At 44.9% G+C, this 20,259-nt stretch overlaps 1 protein-coding gene across 1 annotated transcript in view; it reads left to right on the top strand.

The window, feature by feature from the left end:
• LOC115123089 (slit homolog 3 protein-like) overlaps positions 1-20,259 on the top strand; it is a 516,835-nt gene that overhangs the window by 8,709 nt on the left and 487,867 nt on the right. The window contains 1 exon segment of the mRNA XM_065018507.1: positions 8,128-8,199. Within this exon segment, the coding sequence (XP_064874579.1) occupies positions 8,128-8,199 (72 nt within the window).

Below are 20,259 nucleotides of genomic sequence, written 5' to 3'. Positions count from 1 at the left end.
AGCCATACTAACTATACTAACCACACTAACCATACAAACCATACAAGCCATACTAACCATACAAACTATACTAACCATAGAACCATACTAACTATACTAAGCATACAAACCATACAAGCCATGCTAACCATACTAACCATACAAGCCATACTAACCATACAAACCATACTAACCATACTAGCCATACAAACCATACTAGCCATACAAACCATACTAGCCATACAAACCATACTAGCCATACAAACCATACTAGCCATACAAACCATATTAGCCATACTAACCATACTAGCCATACAAACCATACTAGCCATACCAGCCATAAAAACCATACAAACCATACTAGCCATACTGACCATACTGACCATACAAGCCATACTAACTATACAAGCCATACAAACCATACTAACCATACTAACTATACCAGCCATACAAACCATACAGACCATTCAAGCCATACTAACTATACCAGCCATACAAACCATACTAACCATACTAGCCATACTAACTATACCAGCCATACAAACCATACAAACCATACAAGCCATACTAACTATACCAGCCATACTAACCATACAAGCCATACAAGCCATACTAACTATACCAGCCATACTAACCATACAAACCATACAAGCCATACTAACTATACCAGCCATACTAACCATACAAGCCATACTAACCATACTAGCCATACTAACCATACTAGCCATACTAACCATACTAGCCATACTATCTATACTTACCATACTAACCATACAAACCATACAAGCCATACTATATATACTTACCATACAAGCCATACTATGTATACTTACCATACAAACCATACTAACCATACAAACCATACAACCATACAAGCCATACTATCTATACTTACCATACAAACCATACAAGCCATACTATCTATACTTACCATACAAGCCATACTATCTATACTTACCATACAAGCCATACTATCTATACTTACCATACAAGCCATACACACCATACAAACCATACTAACCATACAAACCATACAAGCCATACTATCTATACTTACCATATAAACCATACAAGCCATACTATCTATACTTACCATACTAACCATACAAACCATACAAGCCATACTATCTATACTTGCCATACTATCTATACTTACCATACTAAGCATACTAAGCATACTAAGCATACTAAGCATACTAAGCATACTAACCATACTAACCATACTAAGCATACTAACCATACTAACCATACAAACCATAAAAAACCATACTAACCATACTAACCATACTAAGCATACAAACCATACTAACCATACTAAGCATACAAAGCATACTTACCATACTAAGCATACTTACCATACTAAGCATACTTACCATACTAAGCATACAAACCATACTAAGCATACAAACCATACTAAGCATACAAACCATACTAAGCATACAAACCATACTAAGCATACAAACCATACTAAGCATACAAACCATACTAAGCATACAAACCATACTAAGCATACAAACCATACTAAGCATACAAACCATACTAAGCATACAAACCATACAAAGCATACTTACCATACTAAGCATACAAACCATACTAAGCATACAAACCATACTAAGCATACAAACCATACTAAGCATACAAACCATACTAAGCATACAAACCATACTAAGCATACAAACCATACTAAGCATACAAACCATACTAAGCATACAAACCATACTAAGCATACAAACCATACTAAGCATACAAACCATACTAAGCATACTAAGCATACTAAGAGTACAAACCATACAAGCCATACTATCTATACTTGCCATACTATCTATACTTACCATATAAACCATACAAGCCATACTATCTATACTTGCCATACTATCTATACTTACCATATAAACCATACAAGCCATACTATCTATACTTGCCATACTATCTATACTTACCATATAAACCATACAAGCCATACTATCTATACTTACCATACTAACCATACAAACCATACAAGCCATACTATCTATACTTGCCATACTATCTATACTTGCCATACTATCTATACTTACCATACTAAGCATACTAACCATACTAAGCATACTAACCATACTAACCATACAAACCATACTAAGCATACTAACCATACTAACCATACTAACCATACAAACCATACAAACCATACTAACCATACTAACCATACTAAGCATACAAACCATACTAACCATACTAAGCATACAAAGCATACTTAGCATACTTAGCATACTTACCATACTAAGCATACAAACCATACTAAGCATACAAACCATACTAAGCATACAAACCATACTAAGCATACAAACCATACTAACCATACTAAGCATACAAAGCATACTTACCATACTAAGCATACTTACCATACTAAGCATACAAACCATACTAAGCATACAAACCATACTAAGCATACAAACCATACTAAGCATACAAACCATACTAAGCATACAAACCATACTAAGCATACAAAGCATACTTACCATACTAAGCATACTTACCATACAAAGCATACTTACCATACTAAGCATACAAACCATACTAAGCATACAAACCATACTAAGCATACTTACCATACTAAGCATACAAACCATACTAAGCATACAAACCATACTAAGCATACAAACCATACAAAGCATACAAACCATACTAAGCATACAAACCATACTAAGCATAGAAACCATACTAAGCATACAAACCATACTAAGCATAGAAACCATACTAAGCATACAAACCATACTAAGCATACTAAGCATACAAACCATACTAAGCATACAAACCATACTAAGCATACAAACCATACTAAGCATACAAACCATACTAAGCATACAAACCATACTAAGCATACAAACCATACTAAGCATACAAACCATACTAAGCATACAAACCATACTAAGCATACAAACCATACTAAGCATACTAAGAGTACAAACCATACTAACCATACTAAGCATACTAAGAGTACAAACCATACTAACCATACTAACCATACTAAGCATACAAACCATACTAAGCATACAAACCATACTAACCATACTAAGAGTACAAACCATACTAACCATACTAAGCATACAAACCATACTAAGCATACTAAGGGTACAAACCATACAAACTATACTAACCTCCCTATTTGATCTGTCACAATTTTTGTAATTTTGTCATTTTTATTAGGATCCCCATTAGCTAACGCCATAATGCTTGCTAATCTTCCTGGGGTCCAACACCAATTAACAAGACATTACAAACAACCACAATCAAGACTTCACAAACATTCAACAAATAGACAATACAGATAGCAATGAAACAGTGTTCAAACAGGAAAGCCCACTGTTATGTTCTGGAAAAGAAGGGAGGACTGTGTTAGGGAGGGAAGGAGGGAGCAATGGCTAAAGTTCCACCCTGGAAACCACCAATATCCCGATAAGAGCCTTAGAAAAACATTGCATCAGCTGCAAAAAGTCTCACATGTCTTGTAGTTTGGAAATACGTTTGATGATTGCCATCATTCCATGGCATGTGCAGATTTGTACAGGAAAATAAATCATTCTAAATGGCCATTCCAATATGAACATGATAACTCTACAATGTTTGCTATGTTAACTGGCAAATGTACAACGACGTGTCAAGTGTGTACTGTAATATGGTCATGTAAGGGCATTAGGAAGAGTGTGCTCAATCAGTTCTGCCCACGTTCATCCTTATACAATGGAAATGAAAGACATTATAATGTTCCGTCAAATTCAATGGCCGTGTACATACATTCCTACCTACTGCTCTGCTTTATCTCAGGAGCCGGTGTGCTGAATGACAATGTTGAAGTATTGTGTGGAAGATTATGCTCGGCAAAGGTCTGAATTTTCCACTGACGAAAAATCTTTGTCAAATAGTCCCGAGCTCCAGAGGAGGAACTCAATTAAGATTCCAACCATGGTTCAGAGACTTGAGAAGGAAATGGAGCATGCCTATCTGCTGTAGAAGACCAGACGACTGTGGCTTTGAGGAAAATAACACGAGGTTACAGCAGGAAACGCATTGTGAAGCGAAGCGTTAGATGGAAAAAGAGAGAGAGACTGTTTGTGTATTAACTTTTTTTTCTTGCATGGATATGAATGGGCTTTGTGGGCCTTTTTGGTACGTGTCACCCAATATGTCGTTAGTGCAACATGATGTTCCTGGGCCATAAGAAATGTGTTTTGCTGTCCAGTTGGTCGGTGTGTACCAATAAAGTGCTCCTCTAAGTGATTTAGCCCGAGGTAAAATAAAACGTTTCTGTCAGCTTTGGGCCCAGACTAGTTGGTTCAGTGGTTTAAAGGCCTTGATTGGGTGGGTTGGCCTGGGTTGGGGGGCAGGGGCATTGTGAGGCCCTGAACACCTGTTGTTTGGATTGCCACCATATCCCTCATACAAATAAAAACAAACAATTACCAGCAGGCTTGTAGATTTGTGACCCACACATTGGCACTTAAAGGAGCCTGAAAGAAGACTGTTTAATTGAGTTCGTTGTGTTGCGATTCCTGATTATAATCCCACATTTTTCACACCGACAGTTACTGGGAACAGTGAAGGATGGATATAAGAGAGGAGAGATTGGAGAGCGAGTGAGAATGAAAGCTGGGTTATCGGAGGGGAGAGAGAATAAGAGTGAGATAGTGTTGTGTGGGAGTGAGAGAGGGGGTGAGTAAGAGAGAGCGAGAAGGTGAGAGGGTAATAGAATGAGCATAAAGGGTGAGAGGGAGGGTGAGCGAGAAAGAGGGTGAGACAGAGGGGGTGAAAGAGAGAGGCTGAGAGAGTGTGAGAGAGAAATATCAGCACGAGAGAGAACATAGAGAGGTTGAGAGAGAGGAACAAGGAGCGTGAAGTAGAGGCAGTAGTATGTCAGGCCCCTGTCCCCTCTAAAGACATAGTATGGCTCCCATTAGAGCTCTTTATGTGCAGAGCTGGGGAAGCCTTTTGAAATCCAGTATGCCTTTAAATCAGATTTATAAATGTTTACGTATATTATGAGAAACACACTGAACCCAACGTCAGGAGGCTCTGTGTGTGTGTGTTTTTTATTTAACTTGGCCGTTAGTTAAGAACAAATTCTTATTTACAATAACTGCCTACCCCAGCCAAACCCAGACGACACTTGGCCAATTGTGTGCTGCCCAATGGGACTCCCAATCACAGCCGGTTGCTCTCGCTCTCTCTCTCTATGTGGAAATATACCAATAAACATAGAGGAAATAAGTCAGAATCCATATTGTATGTACATTAACATTCTGAGAAGTAGTTAAAACGGATATATACATTCTGAGAAGTAGTTAAAACAGACATATACATTCTGAGAAGTAGTTAAAACCGATAGTGGGGCAAAAAAGTATTTAGTCAGCCACCAATTGTGCAAGTTCTCCCACTTAAAAAGATGAGAGAGGCCTGTAATTTTTATCATAGGTACACTTCAACTATGACAGACAAAATGAGAAAAAAAATCCAGAAAATCACATTGTTGGATTTTTAATGAATTTATTTGCAGATTATGGTGGAAAATAAGTATTTGGTCAATAACAAAAGTTTATCTCAATACTTTGCTATATACCCGTTGTTGGTAATGACAGAGGTCAAACGTTTTCTGTAAGTCTTCACAAGGTTTTCACACACTGTTGCTGGTATTTTGGCCCATTCCTCCATGCAGATCTCCTCTAGAGCCGTGATGTTTTGGGGCTGTTGCTGGGCAACACGAACTTTCAACTCCCTCCAAAGATTTTCTATGGGGTTGAGATCTGGAGACTGGCTAGGCCACTCCAGGACCTTGAAATGCTTCTTACAAAGCCACTCCTTCGTTGCCTGGGCAGTGTGATTGGGATCATTGTCATGCTGAAAGACTCAGCCACGTTTCATCTTCAATGCCCTTGCTGATGGAAGGAGGTTTTCACTCAAAATCTCACGATACATGGCCCCATTTATTCTTTCCTTTACACGGATCAGTCGTCCTGGTCCCTTTGCAGAAAAACAGCCCCAAAGCATGTTTCCACCCCCATGCTTCACAGTAGGTATGGTGTTCTTTGGATGCAACTCAGCATTCTTTGTCCTCCAAACACGACGAGTTGAGGTTTTACCAAAAAGTTCTATTTTGGTTTCATCTGACCATATGACATTCTCCCAATCTTCTTCTGGATCATCCAAATGCTCTCTAGCAAACTTCAGACGGGCCTGGACATGTACTGGCTTAAGCAGGGGGACACGTCTGGCACTGCAGGATTTGAGTCCCTGGCGGCGTAGTGTGTTACTGATGGTAGGCTTTGTTACTTTGGTCCCAGCTCTCTGCAGGTCATTCACTAGGTCCCCCCCGTGTGGTTCTGGGATTTTTGCTTGTGATCATTTTGACCCCACGGTGTGAGATATTGCGTGGAGTCCCAGATCGAGGGAGATTATCAGTGGTCTTGTATGTCTTCCATTTCCTAATAATTGCTCCCACAGTTGATTTTTTCAAACCAAGCTGCTTACCTATTGCAGATTCACTCTTCCCAGCCTGGTGCAGGTCTACAATTTTGTTTCTGGTGTCCTTTGACAGCTCTTTGGTCTTGGCCATAGTGGAGTTTGGAGTGTGACTGTTTGAGGTTGTGGACAGGTGTCTTTTATACTGATAACAAGTTCTAACAGGTGCCATTAATACAGGTAACGAGTGGAGGACAAGGGAGCCTCTTAAAGAAGAAGTTACAGGTCTGTGAGAGCCAGAAATCTTGCTTGTTTGTAGGTGACCACATACTTATTTTCCACCGTAATTTGCAAATAAATTCATTAAAAATCCTACAATGTGATTTTCTGGATTTTATTTCTCATTCTGTCTGTCACAGTTGAAGTGTACCTATGATGAAAATTACAGGCCTCTCATCTTTTTAAGTGGGAGAACTTGCACAATTGGTGGCTGACTAAATACTTTTTTGCCCCACTGTATATACATTCTGAGAAGTAGTTAAAAGAGATATATACATTCTGAGAAGTAATTAAAACAGATATATACATTCTGAGAAGTAATTAAAACAGATATATACATTCTGAGTAGTAGTTAAAACATTAATATACATTCGGAGTAGTAGTTAAAACATATATATACATTCTGAGTAGTAGTTAAAACGGATACATACATTCTGAGAAGTAGTTAAAACAGACATATACATTCTGAGAAGTAGTTAAAACAGACATATACATTCTGAGAAGTAGTTAAAACAGACATATACATTCTGAGAAGTAGTTAAAACATATATATACATTCTTAGAAGTAGTTAAAACAGAGAAATAGTCTGGAAACTAGATAAGCTTTTGGCTCCGGAGAGAAAAACAACCCCAAATTCAGAAAGACCCATCAGAAGTGACTTGAAGTAGCTAGCTCTCTCAAACAGAAATGTCTATTTGTTATAGCTCTTTCTCATGCTCCAGCCTTGTCCTACATACACATAGTCAGTATGGACCGTGTACAATACACACTGACATAGTTAGGACAGGCTTATGCACACATACACACATATACATGGACGCGCATACACGCGCGCACACACACACCAGGCCCTGGTGTGTTTGAGGTTTGAGCACAGGCTCCTGGAGGGGCCCTCTTTGCCCAGTCAGGTAAGGAGTGTCTGAGATTGAAGGATTTGTCCCCCAGCATCTTAGGTAGACGGCACAGGGCAGAGAGAGACAGAAGAGAGGGTGGGGACCTGCTCTGCTCTGCTCCACATCTCCAGGGCAATCCTACACAGGGAACCTCAGCAATACCGTCCTCTATGGCAGGGGTGGCTACTCCAGTCCTCCAGGGCCTGATTGGTGTCACACTGTTTCTCCGTCCCTAGCAAACACAGCTGATTCATCAAATTGCACTCTGACCTGAAGATCATGATTAGGTGATTATGGGAGTCAGGTGTGTTAGATGGGGCTGGGGCAAAACTGGGACACTAATCATGCCCTCGAGGACTGGAATTGCCCAGCCCTGCTCTGTGGAGAAAGAACTAGCGAGAGAACTGATAGACTGAACAGGATTATGAAGATGAGTGATTATCCTTCTAACCTCTTTCTTTCTCTTTCTCTCTCCCTCTCTTTCTTTCTCTTGCTTTCTCGCTCCTCTCTTTCTCTCTCTCTAACTCTCTCTCCTTCTCTCAGGGATTTGGACAAGAATAACATCACCAGGATCTCTAAAGTGGACTTCTCTGGCATCAAGAACCTGCGAGTTCTGTAAGCACTCTCTGCCCTTCGCAAATAATATGCATGATGATAATGTCAATAAAACACAATAACATAGATATTTTCTGTCAATTGACATGTGGCTCAGTAATAGATGTGTTACCACTAAGTATGGGCTCAGTCATGTTTCTTCATTGTATTCAGTAGTGTCATTAGGAAAACATTTAAAGAAACAGTGTATAGTGATTAAGTAGGTCATTTAGAATGTAATATGTTTATGTTTAACTGATGGTGAATATAGGGGAATAGTCTTTATAGCCATCTGAAATAACCAAGCATAATTACAACATTTTGACATGGTTAAAAAGCATAGTATTTGGAACTTTTACCTGGTAATGACATGCAGTAAAATAATCCAACTTCTCTCACCACCATCACTCTGATGATTTTCAAAGGACTCATCTGTTTGGAGATGTCCTGATGGGCTTCCTCTTTCCTCCCCTCTCTGCTGAATAGAGAGTGTGTGTGACTGTGCTGAACTAATGACTGTAATCTAAGGACATCTCGGTGCTGTTTACCTCCTGTAGAAGGATGGGGTGGAGATAAAAAGAAACGGCAAACGAAAGTGCCCAAGGAGTGGTAATAAGCAGTGTCTGTCCTGCAGTACTGTCAGCCGAGTCCACTGCCTGTTTTATGTGGTTCATGGTTAGCAGGAGTGACGTTTCCTACTCCAAACCATGTTGATGTAAAGGGCCTTCGGAAGCTCAGAGTAAGAGAGCCTTATCTAGGAGGGAGAGAGAGTAGCATGTGAGGGGTGATTACCTCTGTGATTCACTTCATCTGAGTACATGTGCACACACACGGTAATCGCACACGCACACACACACACACTGAATGGTTTTACCCTTGAATTCCGTGGTCCTGTAATTTTGGGCTGTTATCTCTCTGAAACTCCCTTAATGATAGGGAATCGCTAATGGAAAATGCATTATTTCCAGAAAACAATACTATTATACTACACGATACACATGAATCCATCTGAACCAACTGGTGGGTTCGGGGAATGCGTACTTAAATATCAGTAAATCAATCCGTGTGAGTCTGATCCCCCGGTTGTGTGAATCAGATTTATAATACATCAGATCAGCATCCAAGGTACAGGCCAAATAAGGTAAATAATTCTGGGCTGAACATGTTGGACTTTGCTTTGCTAGCTCCATCTGAGGCCAATCCACTGGTATTAGAGCGGTTGGCTTTTGGCTACGCCGATGGCTAAGTCTGGAAACCTGTGGTATAAGTCTGAACACTTCCCTATGATGAGGCCAACTGTGTCATCTCTCCTGACATATTGAAATGACAAAAACATGAATTAATGGTCCAAAAACAGCCACATATAAACATTTAAAATACCATTTATAACTGATAGCCTCCTGCCAAAAGATCGGAATTCCACATGAGATGCGTATGTTTTCTGTCTCGTGTTTCCACGTTCTACTTTTGACCTTGGCTGTGTCGAGTCGTCCTGAGTATCAGTCACTCTGGGATTCATATGCTTCTCAAATATGTCACTCCAAATTGGTCTTAATATCCACAGACACAAATATAAACACAGCATATCCATGGAGTTGTAGATATTCTGCCTTATAATGCATCTGGAAAACCTTAGGGATCCATGACAAGATGTTCCCGGAGCAGAGGGTAGACTGACTAGAGTAATGTAGCCTTTATCCCATGTAGCCTTTATCCCATGTAGCCTTTATCCCATGTAGCCTTTACCCCATGTAGCCTTTATCCCATGTAGCCTTTACCCCATGTAGCCTTTACCCCATGTAGCCTTTATCCCATGTAGCCTTTACCCCATGTAGCCTTTACCCCATGTAGCCTTCACCCCATGTAGCCTTCACCCCATGTAGCCTTCACCCCATGTAGCCTTCACCCCATGTAGCCTTCACCCCATGTAGCCTTCACCCCATGTAGCCTTTACCCCATGTAGCCTTCACCCCATGTAGCCTTCACCCCATGTAGCCTTCACCCCATGTAGCCTTCACCCCATGTAGCCTTCACCCCATGTAGCCTTCACCCCATGTAGCCTTCACCCCATGTAGCCTTCACCCCATGTAGCCTTCACCCCATGTAGCCTTCACCCCATGTAGCCTTCACCCCATGTAGCCTTCACCCCATGTAGCCTTCACCCCATGTAGCCTTCACCCCATGTAGCCATTACCCCATGTAGCCATTACCCCATGTAGCCATTACCCCATGTAGCCATTACCCCATGAGGCATTCACCCCATGAGGCATTCACCCCATGTAGCATTCACCCCATGTAGCCTTTACCCCATGTAGCCTTTACCCCATGTAGCCTTCACCCCATGTAGCCTTCACCCCATGTAGCCTACGTAGCCTTCACCCCATGTAGCCTTCACCCCATGTAGCCTTCACCCCATGTAGCCTTCACCCCATGTAGCCTTCACCCCATGTAGCATTCACCCCATGTTGTGAGAGTATGGCCTTTACCCCATGTTGTGAGAGCATGGCCTTTACCCCATGTTGTGAGAGCATGGCCTTTACCCCATGTTGTGAGAGCATGGCCTTTACCCCATGTTGTGAGAGTATGGCCTTTACCCCATGTTGTGAGAGCATGGCCTTTACCCCATGTTGTGAGAGCATGGCCTTTACCCCATGTTGTGAGAGCATGGCCTTTACCCCATGTTGTGAGAGCATGGCCTTTACCCCATGTTGTGAGAGTATGGCCTTTACCCCATGTTGCCTTTACCACATGTTGTGAGAGCATGGCCTTTACCCCATGTTGTGAGAGCATGGCCTTTACCCCATGTTGTGAGAGTATGGCCTTTACCCCATGTTGTGAGAGTCTGGCCTTTACCCCATGTTGTGAGAGTCTGGCCTTTACCCCATGTTGTGAGAGTCTGGCCTTTACCCCATGTTGTGAGAGTATGGCCTTTACCCCATGTTGTGAGAGTATGGCCTTTACCCCATGTTGCCTTTACCACATGTTGTGAGAGTATGGCCTTTACCCCATGTTGTGAGAGTATGGCCTTTACCCCATGTTGTGAGAGTATGGCCTTTACCCCATGTTGTGAGAGTATGGCCTTTACCCCATGTTGTGAGAGTATGGCCTTTAACCCATGTTGCCTTTACCACATGTTGTGAGAGCATGGCCTTTACCCCATGTTGTGAGAGTATGGCCTTTACCCCATGTTGCCTTTACCACATGTTGTGAGAGTATGGCCTTTACCCCATGTTGTGAGAGTATGGCCTTTACCCCATGTTGCCTTTACCACATGTTGTGAGAGTATGGCCTTTACCCCATGTTGTGAGAGTATGGCCTTTACCCCATGTTGTGAGAGTATGGCCTTTACCCCATGTTGTGAGATGTTGTGAGCCTTTACCCCATGTTGTGAGAGTATGGCCTTTACCCCATGTTGTGAGAGTATGGCCTTTACCCCATGTTGCCTTTACCACATGTTGTGAGAGCATGGCCTTTACCCCATGTTGTGAGAGTATGGCCTTTACCCCATGTTGTGAGAGCATGGCATTTACCCCATGTTGTGAGAGCATGGCCTTTACCCCATGTTACCTTTACCCCATGTTGTGAGAGTATGGCCTTTACCCCATGTTGTGAGAGTATGGCCTTTTACCCCATGTTGTGAGAGTATTGCCTTTACCCCATGTTACCTTTACCCCATGTTGTGAGAGCATGGCCTTTACCCCATGTTGTGAGAGTATGGCCTTTACCCCATGTTGTGAGAGCATGGCCTTTACCCCATGTTACCTTTACCCCATGTTGTGAGAGTATGGCCTTTACCCCATGTTGTGAGAGCATGGCCTTTACCCCATGTTGTGAGAGTATGGCCTTTACCCCATGTTGCCTTTACCACATGTTGTGAGAGCATGGCCTTTACCCCATGTTGTGAGAGCATGGCCTTTACCCCATGTTGTGAGAGTCTGGCCTTTACCCCATGTTGTGAGAGTCTGGCCTTTACCCCATGTTGTGAGAGTCTGGCCTTTACCCCATGTTGTGAGAGTCTGGCCTTTACCCCATGTTGTGAGAGAGAGCATGGCCTTTACCCCATGTTGTGAGAGTATGGCCTTTACCCCATGTTGCCTTTACCCCATGTTGTGAGAGTATGGCCTTTACCCCATGTTGTGAGAGTATGGCCTTTACCCCATGTTGTGAGAGTATGGCCTTTACCCCATGTTGTGAGAGTATGGCCTTTACCCCATGTTGTGAGAGTATGGCCTTTACCCCATGTTGTGAGAGTATGGCCTTTACCCCATGTTGCCTTTACCACATGTTGTGAGAGCATGGCCTTTACCCCATGTTGTGAGAGTATGGCCTTTACCCCATGTTGTGAGAGCATGGCCTTTACCCCATGTTGTGAGAGCATGGCCTTTACCCCATGTTACCTTTACCCCATGTTGTGAGAGTATGGCCTTTACCCCATGTTGTGAGAGTATGGCCTTTACCCCATGTTGTGAGAGTATGGCCTTTACCCCATGTTACCTTTACCCCATGTTGTGAGAGCATGGCCCCATGTTGTGAGAGCATGGCCTTTACCCCATGTTGTGAGAGTATGGCCTTTACCCCATGTTGTGAGAGCATGGCCTTTACCCCATGTTACCTTTACCCCATGTTGTGAGAGTATGGCCTTTACCCCATGTTGTGAGAGTATGGCCTTTACCCCATGTTGTGAGAGGCCTTTACCCCATGTTGCCTTTACCCCATGTTACCTTTACCCCATGTTGTGAGAGTATGGCCTTTACCCCATGTTGTGAGAGTATGGCCTTTACCCCATGTTGTGAGAGTATGGCCTTTACCCCATGTTGTGAGAGCATGGCCTTTACCCCATGTTGTGAGAGCATGGCCTTTACCCCATGTTGTGAGAGCATGGCCTTTACCCCATGTTGTGAGAGCATGGCCTTTACCCCATGTTGTGAGAGCATGGCCTTTACCCCATGTTGTGAGAGCATGGCCTTTACCCCATGTTGTGAGAGTATGGCCTTTACCCCATGTTGTGAGAGTATGGCCTTTACCCCATGTTGTGAGAGTATGGCCTTTACCCCATGTTGTGAGAGTATGGCCTTTACCCCATGTTGTGAGAGTATGGCCTTTACCCCATGTTGTGAGAGTATGGCCTTTACCCCATGTTGCCTTTACCACATGTTGTGAGAGCATGGCCTTTACCCCATGTTGTGAGAGTATGGCCTTTACCCCATGTTGTGAGAGTCTGGCCTTTACCCCATGTTGTGAGAGTCTGGCCTTTACCCCATGTTGTGAGAGTATGGCCTTTACCCCATGTTGTGAGAGTCTGGCCTTTACCCCATGTTGTGAGAGTCTGGCCTTTACCCCATGTTGTGAGAGTATGGCCTTTACCCCATGTTGTGAGAGTATGGCCTTTACCCCATGTTGCCTTTACCCCATGTTGTGAGAGTATGGCCTTTACCCCATGTTGTGAGAGTATGGCCTTTACCCCATGTTGTGAGAGTATGGCCTTTACCCCATGTTGTGAGAGTATGGCCTTTACCCCATGTTGCCTTTACCCCATGTTGTGAGAGTATGGCCTTTACCCCATGTTGTGAGAGTATGGCCTTTACCCCATGTTGTGAGAGTATGGCCCCATGTTACCCCATGTTGTGAGAGTATGGCCTTTACCCCATGTTGTGAGAGTATGGCCTTTACCCCATGTTGTGAGAGTATGGCCTTTACCCCATGTTGCCTTTACCCCATGTTGTGAGAGCATGGCCTTTATGTTGTGAGAGCATGGCCTTTACCACATGTTGTGAGAGTATGGCCTTTACCCCATGTTGTGAGAGCATGGCCTTTACCCCATGTTGTGAGAGCATGGCCTTTACCCCATGTTGTGAGAGTATGGCCTTTACCCCATGTTGTGAGTTTACCCCATGTTACCTTTACCCCATGTTGTGAGAGTATGGCCTTTACCCCATGTTGTGAGAGTATGGCCTTTACCCCATGTTGTGAGAGCATGGCCTTTACCCCATGTTGTGACCATGGCCTTTACCCCATGTTGTGAGAGCATGGCCTTTACCCCATGTTGTGAGAGTATGGCCTTTACCCCATGTTGTGAGAGCATGGCCTTTACCCCATGTTACCTTTACCCCATGTTGTGAGAGTATGGCCTTTACCCCATGTTGTGAGAGTATGGCCTTTACCCCATGTTGTGAGAGTATGGCCTGTTGTGAGAGTATGGCCTTTACCCCATGTTGTGAGAGCATGGCCTTTACCCCATGTTGTGAGAGCATGGCCTTTACCCCATGTTGTGAGAGCATGGCCTTTACCCCATGTTGTGAGAGCATGGCCTTTACCCCATGTTGTGAGAGAATGGCCTTTACCCCATGTTGTGAGAGTATGGCCTACCCCATGTTGCCTTTACCCCATGTTGTGAGAGCATGGCCTTTACCCCATGTTGTGAGAGTATGGCCTTTACCCCATGTTGTGAGAGCATGGCCTTTACCCCATGTTGTGAGAGTATGGCCTTTACCCCATGTTGTGAGAGTATGGCCTTTACCCCATGTTGTGAGAGTATGGCCTTTACCCCATGTTGTGAGAGTATGGCCTTTACCCCATGTTGTGAGAGTATGGCCTTTACCCCATGTTGCCTTTACCACATGTTGTGAGAGTATGGCCTTTACCCCATGTTGTGAGAGTATGGCCTTTACCCCATGTTGTGAGAGTATGGCCTTTACCCCATGTTACCTTTACCCCATGTTGTGAGAGCATGGCCTTTACCCCATGTTGTGAGAGCATGGCCTTTACCCCATGTTGTGAGAGCATGGCCTTTACCCCATGTTGTGAGAGCATGGCCTTTACCCCATGTTGTGAGAGTATGGCCTTTACCCCATGTTGTGAGAGTATGGCCTTTACCCCATGTTGTGAGAGCATGGCCTTTACCCCATGTTGTGAGAGTATGGCCTTTACCCCATGTTGCCTTTACCACATGTTGTGAGAGCATGGCCTTTACCCCATGTTGTGAGAGTATGGCCTTTACCCCATGTTGTGAGAGTATGGCCTTTACCCCATGTTACCTTTACCCCATGTTGTGAGAGTATGGCCTTTACCCCATGTTGTGAGAGTATGGCCTTTACCCCATGTTGTGAGAGCATGGCCTTTACCCCATGTTGTGAGAGTATGGCCTTTACCCCATGTTGTGAGAGTATGGCCTTTACCCCATGTTGTGAGAGCATGGCCTTTACCCCATGTTGTGAGAGCATGGCCTGGCCTTTACCCCATGTTGTGAGAGCATGGCCTTTACCCCATGTTGTGAGAGCATGGCCTTTACCCCATGTTGTGTTGTGAGCATGGCCTTTACCCCATGTTGTGAGAGCATGGCCTTTACCCCATGTTGTGAGAGCATGGCCTTTACCCCATGTTGTTGAGAGTATGGCCTTTACCCCATGTTGTGAGAGTATGGCCTTTACCCCATGTTGTGAGAGCATGGCCTTTACCCCATGTTGCCTTTACCCCATGTTGTGAGAGTATGGCCTTTACCCCATGTTGTGAGAGTATGGCCTTTACCCCATGTTGTGAGAGCATGGCCTTTACCCCATGTTGTGAGAGTATGGCCTTTACCCCATGTTGTGAGAGCATGGCCTTTACCCCATGTTGTGAGAGTCTGGCCTTTACCCCATGTTGTGAGAGTCATGGCCTTTACCCCATGTTGTGAGAGTGGCCTTTACCCCATGTTGCCTTTACCCCATGTTGTGAGAGTATGGCCTTTACCCCATGTTGTGAGAGCATGGCCTTTACCCCATGTTGTGAGAGCATGTTGTGAGCCTTTATCCCATGTTGTGAGAGCATGGCCTTTACCCCATGTTGTGAGAGCATGGCCTTTACCCCATGTTGTGAGAGTATGGCCTTTACCCCATGTTGTGAGAGTATGGCCTTTACCCCATGTTGTGAGAGTATGGCCTTTACCCCATGTTGTGAGAGTATGGCCTTTACCCCATGTTGTGAGAGTATGGCCTTTACCCCATGTTGTGAGAGTATGGCCTTTACCCCATGTTGTGAGAGCATGGCCTTTACCCCATGTTGTGAGAGCATGGCCTTTACCCCATGTTGTGAGAGTATGGCCTTTACCCCATGTTGCCTTTACCACATGTTGTGAGAGCATGGCCTTTACCCCATGTTGTGAGAGTATGGCCTTTACCCCATGTTGTGAGAGCATGGCCTTTACCCCATGTTGTGAGAGCATGGCCTTTACCCCATGTTGTGAGAGTATGGCCTTTACCCCATGTTGTGAGAGCATGGCCTTTACCCCATGTTGTGAGAGTATGGCCTTTACCCCATGTTGTGAGAGCATGGCCTTTACCCCATGTTGTGAGAGCATGGCCTTTACCCCATGTTGCCTTTACCACATGTTGTGAGAGCATGGCCTTTACCCCATGTTGTGAGAGTATGGCCTTTACCCCATGTTGTGAGAGTATGGCCTTTACCCCATGTTACCTTTACCCCATGTTGTGAGAGTATGGCCTTTATGTTGTGAGAGTTTTTACCATGTTGTGAGAGTATGGCCTTTACCCCATGTTGTGAGAGTATGGCCTTTACCCCATGTTGTGAGAGCCTTTACCCCATGTTGTGAGAGCATGGCCTTTACCCCATGTTGTGAGAGCATGGCCTTTACCCCATGTTGTGAGAGCATGGCCTTTACCCCATGTTGTGAGAGCATGGCCTTTACCCCATGTTGTGAGAGTCTGGCCCCCCATGTTGTGAGAGTATGGCCTTTACCCCATGTTGTGAGAGTATGGCCTTTACCCCATGTTGTGAGAGTATGGCCTTTACCCCATGTTGTGAGAGTATGGCCTTTACCCCATGTTACCTTTACCCCATGTTGTGAGAGCATGGCCTTTACCCCATGTTGTGAGAGTATGGCCTTTACCCCATGTTGTGAGAGCATGGCCTTTACCCCATGTTGTGAGAGCATGGCCTTTACCCCATGTTGTGAGAGTATGGCCTTTACCCCATGTTGTGAGATGGCCTATGGCCTTTACCCCATGTTGTGAGAGTATGGCCTTTACCCCATGTTGTGAGAGTATGGCCTTTACCCCATGTTGTGAGTATGGCCTTTACCCCATGTTGTGAGAGTATGGCCTTTACCCCATGTTGTGAGAGCATGGCCTTTACCCCATGTTGTGAGAGTATGGCCTTTACCCCATGTTGTGAGAGTATGGCCTTTACCCCATGTTGTGAGAGCATGGCCCCATGTTACCCTTTACCCATGTTGTGAGAGTATGGCCTTTACCCCATGTTGTGAGAGTATGGCCTTTACCCCATGTTGTGAGAGTATGGCCTTTACCCCATGTTGTGAGAGTATGGCCTTTACCCCATGTTGTGAGAGCATGGCCTTTACCCCATGTTGTGAGAGTATGGCCTTTACCCCATGTTGTGAGAGCATGGCCTTTACCCCATGTTGTGAGAGTATGGCCTTTACCCCATGTTGTGAGAGCATGGCCTGACCCCATGTTGTGAGAGCATGGCCTTTACCCCATGTTGTGAGAGCATGGCCTTTACCCCATGTTGTGAGAGCATGGCCTTTACCCCATGTTGTGAGAGTATGGCCTTTACCCCATGTTGTGAGAGAGTATTTACCCCATGTTGTGAGAGTATGGCCTTTACCCCATGTTGTGAGAGTATGGCCTTTACCCCATGTTGTGAGAGCATGGCCTTTACCCCATGTTGTGAGAGTATGGCCTTTACCCCATGTTGTGAGAGTATGGCCTTTACCCCATGTTGTGAGAGCATGGCCTTTACCCCATGTTGTGAGAGCATGGCCTTTACCCCATGTTGTGAGAGCATGGCCTTTACCCCATGTTGTGAGAGCATGGCCTTTACCCCATGTTGTGAGAGCATGGCCTTTACCCCATGTTGTGAGAGCATGGCCTTTACCCCATGTTGTGAGAGCATGGCCTTTACCCCATGTTGTGAGAGTATGGCCTTTACCCCATGTTGTGAGAGGCCCTTTACCCCATGTTGTGAGAGCATGGCCTTTACCCCATGTTGTTTAGAGCATGGCCTTTACCCCATGTTGTGAGAGCATGGCCTTTACCCCATGTTGTGAGAGTATGGCCTTTACCCCATGTTGTGAGAGTATGGCCTTTACCCCATGTTGTGAGAGCATGGCCTTTACCCCATGTTGTGAGAGCATGGCCTTTACCCCATGTTGTGAGAGCATGGCCTTTACCCCATGTTGTGAGAGCATGGCCTTTACCCCATGTTGTGAGAGCATGGCCTTTACCCCATGTTGTGAGAGTTGTGAGAGCATGGCCTTTACCCCATGTTGTGAGAGTATGGCCTTTACCCCATGTTGTGAGAGTATGGCCTTTACCCCATGTTGTGAGAGTATGGCCTTTACCCCATGTTGTGAGAGTATGGCCTTTACCCCATGTTGTGAGAGTATGGCCTTTACCCCATGTTGTGAGAGTATGGCCTTTACCCCATGTTGTGAGAGTATGGCCTTTACCCCATGTTGTGAGAGCATGGCCTTTACCCCATGTTGTGAGAGCATGGCCTTTACCCCATGTTGTGAGAGCATGGCCTTTACCCCATGTTGTGAGAGCATGGCCTTTACCCCATGTTGTGAGAGCTTTACCCCATACCTTTACCCCATGTTGTGAGAGTATGGCCTTTACCCCATGTTGTGAGAGTATGGCCTTTACCCCATGTTGTGAGAGTTGTGAGGGCCTATGGCCTTTACCCCATGTTGTGAGAGCATGGCCTTTACCCCATGTTGTGAGAGCATGGCCTTTACCCCATGTTGTGAGAGCATGGCCTTTACCCCATGTTGTGAGAGCATGGCCTTTACCCCATGTTGTGAGAGCATGGCCTTTACCCCATGTTGTGAGAGTATGGCCTTTACCCCATGTTGCCTTTACCCCATGTTGCCTTGTACCCCATGTTACCTTTACATGTTGTGAGAGCATGGCCTTTACCCCATGTTGTGAGAGTATGGCCTTTACCCCATGTTGTGAGAGCCCTTTACCCCATGTTGTGAGAGCATGGCCTTTACCCCATGTTGTGAGAGCATGGCCTTTACCCCATGTTGTGAGATGGCCTTTACCCCATGTTGTGAGAGCCTTTACCCCATGTTGTGAGAGTATGGCCTTTACCCCATGTTGTGAGAGTATGGCCTTTACCCCATGTTGTGAGAGCATGGCCTTTACCCCATGTTGTGAGAGTATGGCCTTTACCCCATGTTGTGAGAGCATGGCCTTTACCCCATGTTGTGAGAGTATGGCCTTTACCCCATGTTACCTTTACCCCATGTTGTGAGAGTATGGCCTTTACCCCATGTTGTGAGAGTATGGCCTTTACCCCATGTTGTGAGAGTATGGCCTTTACCCCATGTTGTGAGAGCATGGCCTTTACCCCATGTTGTGAGAGCATGGCCTTTACCCCATGTTGTGAGAGCATGGCCTTTACCCCATGTTGTGAGAGCATGGCCTTTACCCCATGTTGTGAGAGCATGGCCTTTACCCCATGTTGTGAGAGTATGGCCTTTACCCCATGTTGTGAGAGTATGGCCTTTACCCCATGTTGTGAGAGCATGGCCTTTACCCCATGTTGTGAGAGTATGGCCTTTACCCCATGTTGTGAGAGTATGGCCTTTACCCCATGTTGTGAGAGCATGGCCTTTACCCCATGTTGTGAGAGCCCATGTTGTGAGAGCATGGCCTTTACCCCATGTTGTGAGAGCATGGCCTTTACCCCATGTTGTGAGAGTATGGCCTTTACCCCATGTTGTGAGATGAGAGCATGGCCTTTACCCCATGTTGTGAGAGCATGGCCTTTACCCCATGTTGTGAGATGTTGTGAGAGTATGGCCTTTACCCCATGTTGTGAGAGTATGGCCTTTACCCCATGTTGTGAGAGCATGGCCTTTACCCCATGTTGTGAGAGCATGGCCTTTACCCCATGTTGTGAGAGCATGGCCTTTACCCCATGTTGTGAGAGTATGGCCTTTACCCCATGTTGCCTTTACCACATGTTGTGAGAGCATGGCCTTTACCCCATGTTGTGAGAGCATGGCCTTTACCCCATGTTGTGAGAGCATGGCCTTTACCCCATGTTGTGAGAGCA

This window comes from Oncorhynchus nerka, linkage group LG5 (genome assembly GCF_034236695.1).
Source record: "Oncorhynchus nerka isolate Pitt River linkage group LG5, Oner_Uvic_2.0, whole genome shotgun sequence".
Taxonomy (NCBI): Eukaryota; Metazoa; Chordata; class Actinopteri; order Salmoniformes; family Salmonidae; genus Oncorhynchus; species Oncorhynchus nerka.
The sequence above is the reverse complement of the archived record's forward strand: the minus strand, read 5'-3'. Positions and strand labels throughout refer to the sequence as shown.